The sequence below is a fragment of the Nelumbo nucifera genome, chromosome 2, assembly GCF_055504915.1.
Source record: "Nelumbo nucifera cultivar China Antique chromosome 2, China Antique-T2T, whole genome shotgun sequence".
Classification (NCBI taxonomy): Eukaryota; Viridiplantae; Streptophyta; class Magnoliopsida; order Proteales; family Nelumbonaceae; genus Nelumbo; species Nelumbo nucifera.
Genome location: NC_142650.1, coordinates 82,395,533 through 82,408,414, shown reverse-complemented (window position 1 = coordinate 82,408,414; position 12,882 = coordinate 82,395,533). Strand labels below are relative to the sequence as shown.

The 12,882-nt window shown below is 41.2% G+C and overlaps 1 protein-coding gene across 8 annotated transcripts in view; it reads left to right on the top strand.

Annotated features, from left to right (window-relative positions):
• The first annotated feature begins 7,447 nt into the window (after positions 1-7,447).
• Positions 7,448-12,882, top strand: part of LOC148802377 (ubiquitin C-terminal hydrolase 12-like) — a 43,147-nt gene continuing 37,712 nt past the window's right edge. For all 8 annotated transcript variants that reach the window (XR_016082588.1, XR_016082590.1, XR_016082592.1 and 5 more), the window contains exons 1-3: positions 7,448-7,732; positions 7,823-7,931; positions 8,027-8,142. Coding sequence is in view for 4 of the 8 variants with exons in the window: in XM_088898336.1 (XP_088754462.1) it covers positions 7,448-7,732; positions 7,823-7,931; positions 8,027-8,142 (510 nt within the window). In the remaining 4 variants the exon portion in view is untranslated. The remainder of the gene's footprint in view (positions 7,733-7,822; positions 7,932-8,026; positions 8,143-12,882) is intronic.

The following is a 12,882-nucleotide window of genomic DNA, read 5'->3' as shown; positions in this document are numbered from 1 at the left end:
CCCTTTCCAGCCTCTCTGAATTGACAATGGCACTCTCTTCCAAGGTCAACAAATTTCACCTCATTATTTCCTTGCAACCTGGTTGCACCAAAGCCAGATTCCATCCCACTCACTTTACTTTCTTATTGTCTCCTTATTGGAAGGGGAACAACCTTGAAAAGGCCTTTGTCATATGCACAACATTATGATTTCACAAGTTACGCGATTTCTTGCTACTTATCCCATTCTTCTGTTCCTTCTCCTCCTATTCATGTTTGCTCTTTCAACCTATGTCCACACTCAACCTCCACCTTTACTTCCTCAAAATGCAAACCATCCTCAGTTAATAAACCCTAGTTGTTTCTAGGTCAAAGTAGAGAAGGAGAAAGAAGAAAGAACAGAGAAAGAAGAAGGAGAGGAGAAAAGTATTCGGCCAGACTAGAAGAGAGGATGTACACTCGTCACACTCCTAGCTGACCCACTTGACTTTTATTCATGAAAAACTTGAGTTACAAGAAAGACAATTTTGTCCCTCATAGAAGATGGGACACATGACTTAAACTCAGATACAATAGACATTTCACTTTCAGTAAGATACACCAGAATGACCAAAATACCCCTGACTCGAGCATTCTAACACTCCCCCTCAAGCTGGAGAGTATATATCATATAGTCCCAGCTTGTTACAAATGTAATCTATTCTTCCCTGAGACAATCCTTTTGTGAAGATATCTACCCACTGATTTCCTGAGCTCACATGAGATGTAGTTATTACCCCACTTATCACTTTCTCTCTCACAAAGTGACAATCCACCTCAATATGTTTAGTTCTTTCATGGAAGACAGGATTGGATGAGATGTGAACAGCAGCTTGGTTATCACAGTATAGTTTCATGGGTTTGTCAATTGAGAAACCCATCTCCTGTAGTAGGTTCTTCAGTCATACTAGTTCACATGTGGTATGGGCCATAGCCCTGTACTCTGCTTCCGCACTACTTCTTGCCACCACTGTTTGCTTCTTGCTCTTCCAAGTTACAAGATTGCCACCCAGGAAGGTACAATACCCTGTGGTTGACCTCCTGTCTGATATAGAGCCAGCCCAATTAGCATATGTGTATCCTACTATCTCAAGGAGTCCTCCTTTTTGGTATAACAAACCACGACCTGGAGCACCCTTTAGGTACCTAACAATTCTCAAAACAGCTTCCCAGTGAGGAACTTGGGGATGTTGCATAAACTGACTCACCACACTCACAGCAAATGATATATTTGGTCGGGTAATGGTCAGGTAGTTCAACTTTCCCACCAACCTTCTGTATCTTCCAAGATCATCAAACTCTTCACCTGCATCCACACTTAACTTGACATTGAGTTCCATAGGAGTCTCTGCTGGTTTAGCACCTAACAACCATGTTTCTTCAAGTAGATCAAGAACATATTTCCTCTGACATAGGTTGATCCCCTGTTTTGGCCTCGCAACTTCTATTCCTAAGAAATACTTTAGCTTCCCTAGATCTTTCGTATTGAAGTGGTCCTGTAAGAATTTTTTCAGTCTGTCAATTCCATTGCTGTCACTTCCAGTTATGACAATATCATCCACATACACGACTAGCAAGATTTTTCCATCTTTCGAGGTATAGCTAAATACGGAATGATCAACCTGACACTGTTTCATCCCAAAGGCCTTCACCACTTCACTGAACCTGCCGAACCATGCACGAGGAGATTGTTTCAGTCCATAGATTGCCTTTTTGAGCCTGCACACCTTACCAGTCTCCCCCTGAGCAACAAACCCTGGTGGTTGCTCCATATACACCTCCTCAACAAGATCACCTTGTAGGAAGGCATTTTTTATGTCAAGTTGTAGGAGAGGCAAATCATACATAGTAGCCAATGATATCAACACACGAACTGAACCAATTTTAGTCACAGGAGAGAATGTCTCCATATAGTCCACACCATATAACTGAGAATAGCCCTTGGCCACTAACCGTGCCTTCAATCGTTCCACACTGCCATCAGGAAGATGCTTCACTGTATAGACCCATTTACACCCAACAGTGTGCTTACCAGGAGGAAGGGTAGTGAGTTCCCACGTATGATTATGTTGTAGAGCAGAGAGTTCTTCTTCCATGGTTTGCCGCCACCCTGGAGAGGCAAGGGCTTCCTGTACAGACTTGGGAATGGGAACCAAGGAGAGTAATGATATAAACTTGCAATGGGAAGCAGAAAGGTGAGCAGTGGAAACATAGTCTGAAATGGGATGAGAAGTACAAGTACATTTACCTTTCCGCAAAGCAATAGGGAGATGAAGATCTGAGGGAGAAGGAGCAGTAGTAGGATCTGTCGACGGGTGTTGAAGTGGAGGAGGAGCCGAAGCACTTCTGCGAATATACACTTGAGTAATTGGCGGCCTCTCTATAGTACCCGGCATATGATGTGCATCTGCAGTAGGAGTGGGAGCTACGAGAAGGGGGTCCACAACCGGAACAGGAAGAGGAACCACAGAGGGAGAAGAAGAGACCCCGGCATTGGAAAAAAAAGGAACTGATTCAAAGAAGGTGACATCTAGACACACAAACGATTTATGAAACCTAGGGTTATAACACTTGTACCCTTTCTGAGTCCTTGAGTATCCAAGAAAAATACATTTTGTAACCCGAGCATCTAGCTTGTCTACTCCAGGCCCCAAGTGCTGAACAAAACAAACACAACCAAAGACTCTTGGGGTGAGAGGAAAGGGAGACAAAGTGGGGAACAACATTGAGAAAGGGGATTGACTTCCAAGAATTGACATGGGCATCCGATTTATCAAAAAACAGGATGTAAGAGCAGCATCACTCCAAAAGTGCTTTGGGACATGCATATTTATCATCAAGGACCGAGCAGTTTCAAGAAGATGTCTATTTTTCCGTTCAGCTACACTGTTTTGTTGTGGAGTGTAGGCACAAGAAGTTTGATGAATTATTCCATGATGTTCTAGGTATTGCTGAAATGATGAGGAGGTGTATTCTTTGGCATTATCGGAGTGAAGTATTTTCATATTAACACCAAACTAAGTGCGTATTTCAGCATGAAATTTCTGAAAAATAGAGAACAATTCACTACGGTCTTTCATAAGATAGATCCGTGTCATCCTTGAAAAGTCATCAACAAAGATTACAAAATACTTAAACCCATTGTATGACACCACTTTAACTGGACCCCATACATCAGAATGAACTAAAACAAAAGGACTTGAGACACGACTATTAATTCTTGGACTAAATGAGACTCGATGATGTTTTCTCAACTGACATGACTCACAATCTAATGATGAAAGATGACTCAAGGAAGGAACTAGTAGCTTCAAAGCCTTGAGAGATGGATGACCAAGTCTGTAGTGCCATTGGAGAGGAGGAAGAGACGACTGAAAAGCCATTGGAGAGCCACCACCATCAAGGTAATACAAACCACCGGCTTCATGCCCTCCACCAATCTTTGTCCCTGTCTTGAGATCCTGAAACACACAAGAAGAAGGATAGATCAACATAAGGTTAAAAGGGACTTGGTTAATCTACTAACAGGCATAAGGTTAAAAGGGAACTTAGGAACATATAAAACAAATGCTAAAGACAATGAGGAGAGATCAACATCACCAACACCACAAATAGGAGATGTAGAACCATTACCAAGGGTAACTGTCTGAGATGTGGAGGTGCGAGAAAGGGAAGAAAATACATAAGGAGTCCCAGACATATGGTCCGAGGCGCCAGAATCAATGATCCAGGGTGAGGCTTTGGAAGCTAAACAAGTCATACTTGAATGGGCAAGTGTGGCTGTGTTCTGCTGAGATGTTTGAAGGAACTGCTCATATATTGCCCGTGGTACACTCACCATTTCCTGCCCGAAAGCACACGTGGGTGTGGAGGGGGTTGGTGCAGTTTGCTGGCTTTCAATAATTGTGCTACTACTCTTAGATGTAACATGGTTAGCCCAAGTGTTAGGTGGACCACACAAATCATAGCAGAAATTAACTGTGCCCCTCTAAGCCACAATGTGTACATTTTCTCTGAGTATTACCCCTTCCTTTTCCACGGCCTTCCCCTGACTCACGGCCTCTAGTCTGGCCACTGGCCCGGTTAAACATGTGTCCACCACGGTTACTTGGAGGGCCACTGCTGCCACCACCACTTCTACTTCCACGACTACTCCCTTTAGTCACTACCAAACCAGATCTATCAGAGAAGGAAGAATGTTCCACTGGCTCAATGGATGTTCTCTTAAGATGGGCAAAAACTTCTTCAAGAGAGGGAAGAGTTGATCCCCCCAATATCTGTGCTCTGACAGGCTCATACTCAGCCTTCAAGCCCACAAGAAACCTAGTCACATCAAGTTGTTCACGTTGCTGTTGTTGGATCTGGACATCTGATGTGAGAGGGTGATACACATTTAGCTCATTGCGGATGTTTCTCAAACTTGCATAATACTCTTCTAAGCTTTGACTTTCTTGCTTCAAATTGAAGTACTCTTGGTATAACTGATATACCCTAGTTGTGTTGTCTTGTCCAGAGTACAACTTTTTAGCATGATCCCAAATCTCTCTGGCTGTATCTAAGAACATGAAGTTCACACTAATCTTTGGTTCCATGCTGTTCCAAAGCCATGTCATTATCTGTGCATCATCTTGTTCCCAATCACTGAACCCAGGAGAATCAGATGAATGTTTCTCTTCCCTCACATGTTTTACTTTCCTCTTGGCCTTCAAGAACACCTCCACAGATTTTGCCCATGGTATATAGTTCTCACCATTCAGCTTAATGGATGTCATTTGAACACTTAGATAATCTGAAGAGAGCATGATGCCTGTTTTGTTGTCATTCCCAACTACAGTTGAAGCCATCTCAATTATGTCTCCTCTGAATATACACCACAATCTCACACTTGTCACAAGACTTATCTCACTTACAACACCACCAACCCACTTTCTTCAACTGCACATTACACACTACACTCTAAAGCTGAAATCATTCAGTCAACACATCAAACACTTGGATTGCACACTGCAGGACCATTTACCACCAACACACCACTACTGAAATTACTCAGTCATTTCATCGAACACTTGTTCTGCAAACTGCAGAACTGATTACACACAAGGTCTAGGGGTTCACTTTTAAGCATTTAAAAACATAGATATGCCAGCCACCACAACACAATCAACACCACACCGCTGCTGTCGTGGACATCAGCAGTCTACCACTCTTCTTTCAGTACACACGTGAGCAAGAAAACACAAAAAAACATGACTGATATGTGTATCAGTTTCACCCAGCACCACAACAACTAACTTTCGATGCACACAAAAAAAAAATCAGCATTTACAATCCATTTCTGAACACACGGCAGCAGTGTCCATACCTGTATACAACCAGCCCTCTTCGTACACTGAATAGAAGGTCTAGTATACCACTTCAACGACCACCACAGCATCGGCTAGAGGCATTCTTACCTCTAGGCCCTCAAAACGACAACTCCTTTTCAGCCCTTTATCGAGTCTTCAATCAGATCAGCTGTAGGATGAAGAAACTTACTGTGAAGCTGGCGACGAACCCAGGAAGAAGACAGCAGCAAGAAAAGAAAAAATGAACACCAGACCTTAACGCTCTGATACCATGTTAATAAACCCTAGTTGTTTCTAGGTCAAAGTAGAGAAGGAGAAAGAAGAAAGAACAGAGAAAGAAGAAGAAGGAGAGGAGAAAAGTATTCGGCCAGACTAGAAGAGAGGATGTACACTCGTCACACTCCTAGCCGACCCATTTGACTTTTATTCATGAAAAACTTGAGTTACAAGAAAGACAATTTTGTCCCTCATAGAAGATGGGACACATGACTTAAACTCAGATACAATAGACATTTCACTTTCAGTAAGATACACCAGAATGACCAAAATACCCCTGACTCGAGCATTCTAACACTCAACAACCTTCAGCTTGACCTTCAGTGGATTTATCATCATTTGACACTTCCTTTCCTTTGGTCTTATCTTCATATTCCAACTCAAATCCTGCACTATTATTTGCTTTCCCGTCTCCCTTCTCCCCCCTTTCCAGTCTCTCTGAATTGACAAAGGCACTCTCTTCCAAGGTCAACAAATTTCACCTTTCTGATTCACATCTAATCTCTAGTGTCTCGAGACTACAACCTTGGGCTCGATTTTGAATAGAAGATACTTTTTTTTGATGAACAACAGAAACTGATTTATTATAATAATAAAGAAAGTGTACAAAGGGGAATTCAATTATCAAAAAAAAAAAAGAAAAGAAAATGTACAAAGGGGATAAAGGGAGTGATAAACTCTCTTAACTCTCCCTTACAATACAGCCCAAAATAAATGATCCCTTTCCACCCCCTACTTTGCTAACGTATCAGAGAATGAATTAGCTTTTCTTTTCACCCATTGCTCATTGATTTCCATTCCCCGAGACAACCAAGTATTCCTTTCCTAATAAATATAGAACCACCGTCCAAATTCCTCTTCCTTCAACCACTCAAGAACTAAATTTGAGTCCCCCTCAATTACTAGCTTTTGAATGTTAATTCTCTAGCCCTTTGAAAACCTTCCATCATAGTCATTATTTCAGCCCTCAAAAAATCTCCAACATCCCTTGATCTCGAGGGGACAACAATGATTCTTCCTTCCTCGTTTTTAAAGACGCCCCCTGTAGGGAATGAATATTGATTAAATTAAATAATGCCTGGTAAAAGAAATGATGTAATGGGTAAGTTAGCTGAGGCTAGTTTAAAAGGGGTGCAAGCACGTAGCGTTGTATCGATATACAAGGAACATAAGGGTTGTATCAATATACTTCTTTCATAAAGTCAATAAAAAAGTACTTCCATAAAAGTATAAGTTTCATTTGTTCGTGTTCCCTTGAAAAGAAAAGCCTATACCAATTGGCTTCTTAGACAAGTACATTCCCATAATAAAATTGCAGATAAATAATGATAAATAGTAAAAAAACTAAATTAAATATAAAGCCCTTAAAATAATTTGGAATTTCAATAATGCCTTGCATAAGCCTGGAATTTATAGAAATGCACGAAGGTCCTCCAAAAACACATTTAATTGTGATCAGAACTGCTTGTCTGTTAATTAAAATCTTTTGGAGGGCCCATAATGCACATAATACGAAACCTTGCTTTTGTTGAATCACCAAAGGTTGATGGAATCAAGGAGTTACCATGACTTATTTTTGCAGACTGAAGAGAATATTGCCAACATCCTAGGTTGTTTTGAGAATGACCATACAATAATAAGGACCAATAGCCTAGTCAAGAGGAAGTGATCCCATAGTTTTATAAAAAATAACTGGGGTGAAAGGAATTGGGGGAGAGGAAAGAAAAAAAATGGGAAACAAAGGTCTTTTTATGAAAAAAAGGAAAACAAAGAAGGTTGAAATTGAAAGGCTTAAATGTGGTTTAAGTCATGAGAAAGAGGATAGTAGGAGGAAAAAGAGTAGAAAAGGGGAGATGTAAAACTAGGGTTTTTTGGGACTTATTGATTGTTGAAATGAAGATAATAAGTTGGAATGCCAAAGATAATAAGCTGGAATGCCAGAGCTTATTCTACAAGCTACAGTACAGTGACAACAGTGTTGCAACAAAAGAGCTTACCAAGTCTTTTGGATGGGACACATATGATTCTTTCATGCAGCATGATGTGCAGGAACTTAATAGGGTTTTGTGTGAAAAGCTTGAAGACAAAATGAAGGTGTTTTTTGGTGAACATAATCTTTTTTTTAGAAAGTTTCTTCTCATTGCCAGGACTATTTTGATTTTGATTTTTTGTTTGGGTGTTCAGGGGACTGTTGTAGAGGGTACAATACAGCAATTATTTGAAGGGCACCATATGAACTACATTGAATGCATCAATGTAGATTACAAGTCTACAAGGAAGGAGTCATTTTATGGTATTTTTGTTTTAATTTCAATCTGAATTGTAGAATGGATTTTATTGCCCTTGCCAATCCCCTGTGGTGCTGAAGTGCCCATGTATAAATGACAGATCTTCAGCTTGATGTCAAAGGCTGTAAAGATGTTTATGCTTCTTTTGATAAGTATGTAGAAGTTGAACGTCTTGAAGGTGATAACAAGTATCATGCTGAGCAACATGGGCTACAGGTATAAAGGCTGGATAAACAATTTACGTGAAAAGCTTATAGAACTTCTGTGTCTAAATACTTGAATAAAAAGTGGCTTAAGGCAATTAGTTGTTTTTTTGATAAATCTTAAGGCAATTAGTTGTTTTTGATTTTTGATGACCTTTTTCCCATCCCCTCCAAAATGCAGCATTTTAAGCAAATGGTGCGTTAAATGCTAACATACCATTGATAGCATATTAATTTATCTTATTCATTTGATGGGTAACTGTTAAATTTTATTAAACATGAAACAAAAGATGTCACATATAATACATGCCATATATTCCTTAGCTTTAGACTAGTATTTGCCACCTAGTCCTTTCCTTTTCTCATTACATTCAACATTCAGACAATTGACTGCAAAATAATTGAATCCCATTTGCCCCTTGTTTTGCCATTGCACCAGCTATACAGTTTATTAATAAGCTCTTTCCATTCTAGATCATGGTATTCCTCCCTTGTGCTTTGCCTTCTTTGAGTGGATTACTCTGATTTGAAAGATAGAAATAGTTTCAAATGAAATAGTTTTCCTTTGTTGCAGAAATTGAACAAGAGGATAAAGGGAGAACATTGTTATAGTTGTTGTAGTCATCATTATCTAAGCCTTGTTTCAAGTTTCAACCATATGGGGTTGGCTACATGAATCCTGTCTCATTATTCTGTTTTCTTCAGTTTCATACATGTTAAATTATGAGCCCTTAAATCATTTCTTACTAGTTACTACTACAATCCATGTTCTTCTAGCCTTTTCAAATTATGGGCCCTTAAATTGTGAGTTCTTAAAACATTTCTTGGGCATCTATTTTCTTTTCTATTTTTCTTCCATTTGGTAGCTTTCCTTCTGGAATAACAAGTCTTTACACCTGATTTATTTTAGTTTGACCCACTTTTAAATGTTATTTAGTGTTCATTCATGTGAAATTGTAACCTTTTTTATATTTAATGAAAGCCTTATTTTATTCTTCTTATTATTAAAAAATGTTATTAAATGTTCATTTATCAAAAAAAATGTTGTTAAATGTTCATTCTTTTTAAAATGCCTTTAGTATTGTCATATTATTAGCTGTTACAGATTTTAAAACTATATCTCTTGTTTCATTCTTCTCCAAAGACCATGGTTTAAAATACTGACATGCATGATGCACATTTTCTTTTCACATAATGTGACTCAAATAGTACCATACACTTGCTTTCCCCACAAATTAATTTATATCTCCTTTATAATGATCTTCTATTCATTTGGAATTTCTTGTATTATGAGTCCCTCCTTGTGTAGAGGGTTTGCTGGTTGTTTGAGCATTTTTATTCTTTTTTTTGGGGGGGGGGGTGGATAATAGGTTGTGATGGTAGTGGCATGCAATATTATCTAGTTATATTTGCCAATCAAAATAAAAATCTACATTGTATTAAATGAGAAAATACAAATGTCTTAATTTTCGGTGCAGTGATTTGTTTGAATAACTTGTGATTTATTAAAAATAATAATAAAATTTTTTAGCTTTTAGCCATGTGAACTGATTTAGTTTAATGCTTAATTCTGGTAATTGAACAAAAAATTATGACATTTAGCATCTTTTTATTTATCTTTTCTTTTCATTTGGATTGGATTAAGTATGCTGCTTGAAGATGGTTATTAAAGGGACTACTACTATTTGATTCTTTTAGGATGCTAGAAAGGGGGTCTGTTGGGACCCAAATACCTTCCCCTAACCCAACACAGGGAGTGGAGCAGGCCACTACCCATCAGCAGTACTCAAGGAAGCAGAAAGGACAGGCGACAGAGCCTCAGAATTAGTTACACACAGAGAGGGTGATTCTATCGACAGAAGATATTCCCTCCATGATATTTCCCAGAGTTTGTTATCAGTTAGTTATTCTGCCAATCAGAGGATATTCCCTCTATGGTTACACCTGTAGGCCAGATATATAAGGCCCTACTCTTTTAAAGAAGGAATGAATGAATATCCCCTGTTTTTCTCTTTCACTGCATCCCTCTTTTCCTACCTTCCCTTCTCTTCTTCCTCCCCATTTTCTGTTTCAGGAGGTTAAGCCACCCTCGAAGGGGCTTCCGAGGTGAGCGGTATCTCACCAAGTTGGTATCAGAGCAAGGTTGTAGACCAGCTATGCCGTAGACAAGATCCTCTACCATGGAAGACAGAGTCGACCAACTTGAGATTGGGTTCCACCAAGTACTGAATGAACTCAGGGATCTCAAGGTGGTCATCTCTAACCTCGCCTCCCGACAACAGTCCGGCGAGACCAGTCAGCCAATAGGGGCCGACGCCTCTGTTTCTGGAAGCCAGGGAACTGGGGGTTACCCTGCCGGAAAGGTTACTAAAATCAATTTTCCCAACTATTCCGGTGGAGATCCCATTCCTTGGATCTTCAGAGCAGAGAAATTCTTCGAGTACCATGAAACCCCTGCACACCAGCGCGTCGCCATCACCTCCATTCACCTTGAAGGAGACGCTATTCTTTGACTTCAGTGGTATCGACAAACCCATCCTCAGGTAGCTTGGGCAGAGTTCACGGAAGCTCTGTGCATCCTCAGGTAGCTTGGGTAGAGTGCAGGCCCGACGCGAGAAGGGCCTCTATTACAACTGTGATGATAAGTTTGGGCCGGGCCATAAGTGCCAGGTCCAGCGAGTATTCCAACTTCAAACAGAGGGAGAACTGGAGGGGATAGAACCAGAGCACCTCGAAGACTGTGAGCTGATGTTAGGCGAACCAGAACCGGTTGGAGCCGAGATCTCTCTACACGCTCTCATGGGCCTCAACCCTCTTCAGTCCATGCGAGTAGAAGGAAGATTGGGTGGCCGATCTGTGATGGTTTTGATTGACAGTGGCTCTACTTTGAATTTCATCACTTGCCGTTTGGCAAAGCAACTAGGTATGACTATACACCCCACTCCTCTCTTTTCAATCCATGTGGCTAATGGGAATCATATGTTATGTGATGGTGTATGTAAGAAGGAAAGGATCCTCGTACAGGGCCATAATTTCATGGTAGATCTTCACCCATTGGAATTCTTGGGGGCTGATATCATTTTGGGAATCCATTGGTTACGTGGCCTAGGTCCTGCATTGTGTGATTGGGCCAGAATGACAATGGATTTTTGCCAAAATGGACAGACCTGCCATTTGCAAGGGGTGCGACCCTCTAGTCCCCGAGGTGATACCTTAGCCTCTATAATACGGGCCTCCAAGGATACTGGACAGCCCTTGTTTATGCATTTGGGCATTCGGCCCACAGTTCCAATTTTAAACAATCAGGATTGTGACCAACCTACTGAAGCCCAACACCAGAGCCTAAGATCGATCATCGATTAGTTTGGTGACATATTCAAGGAACCGAACCAGTTACCTCCACCCCGGGCCCATGACCATCAGATACCCCTCTTACCCGAATCCAAACCAGCCAATGTGAGACCATATAGATACCCTTATTTCCAAAAGCTGGAAATTGAGAAGGCAGTAAAAGAGCTACTGGACAAGGGGCATATACAGACCAACACCAGCCCGTTTTCATCCCCCGTACTCCTAGTGAAGAAGAAAGATGGTAGTTGGCGGTTTTGCATAGATTACCGGGCCCTGAACTAGATTACAGTAAAGGACAAGTTCCCAATACCTCTCATTGACGAACTGCTGGACGAGTTAGGGGAAGCACAAGTGTTCTCCAAACTGGACCTGCGGTCCGGGTATCATCAGATCCGGGTTCACCAGGCTGACATCCACAAGACAGCCTTTAGGACCCATGATGGCCACTATGAGTTTCTGGTTATGCCGTTTGGTCTTACCAACGCCCCCTCCACCTTTCAAGCCCTCATGAATGACATCTTCAAGCCTTTCTTAAGGCAATTTATTCTGGTATTTTTCGATGACATCTTGGTTTACAGCAAGGATTGGGGCACCCATATGAAACATCTCAAACTTACCCTCACGATTCTGAGAGAGCACCAGTTGCATGCCAAATTGGCAAAGTACTCCTTTGGACAAAGACAGATTCGGTACTTAGGCCATGTGGTTGCTGCAAGCCAGGTCATAGCAGACCCAGAAAAGATAGGTGCCATCCAAAATTGGCCCAAGCCCACCACTATAAAGGCTCTCAGGGGTTTTCTTGGGCTTACCGGTTATTATAGGCGCTTCATTAAGGGGTATGGGCTTATGGCCGCCCCTCTAACACGCCTGTTAAAGAAGGATTCGTTTGGGTGGGCTGATGATGCCCAACGGGCCTTTGAAGACTTGAAGACAGCAGTCTCTAGCCCTCTAGTCCTCACTCTTCCGAATTTCTCTCAACCCTTTGAGATAGAGTGTGATGCATCGGGTGTCGGAGTGGGGGCCGTTCTGATGCAGAAGGGGCAACCCATTGCTTATTTCAGCAAAGCTCTCTCAGCAGCCCACCAAAATCAGTCCACCTATGTCAAGGAAATGATGGCCGTGGTAATGGCAGTACAGAAATGGCGTGCATACCTTTTGGGACGCCAATTCATCATCAGGACAGACCAAAGAAGTTTGAAGTACATAGCAGAACAAAGGGTGCACACCCCGGAGCAGCAAAAATGGCTTAGTAAACTAATGGGATTTGACTACCACATCGAGTATAAACCTGGGCCTGCCAACAAAGTAGTTGATTCCTTATCACGGGTAGAAGAGCTGACCCAACTAACCTGCTCTTAGCCCAGTTTTCCCTTATTTGAAGCTATACGGCAAGAAGCCAGAT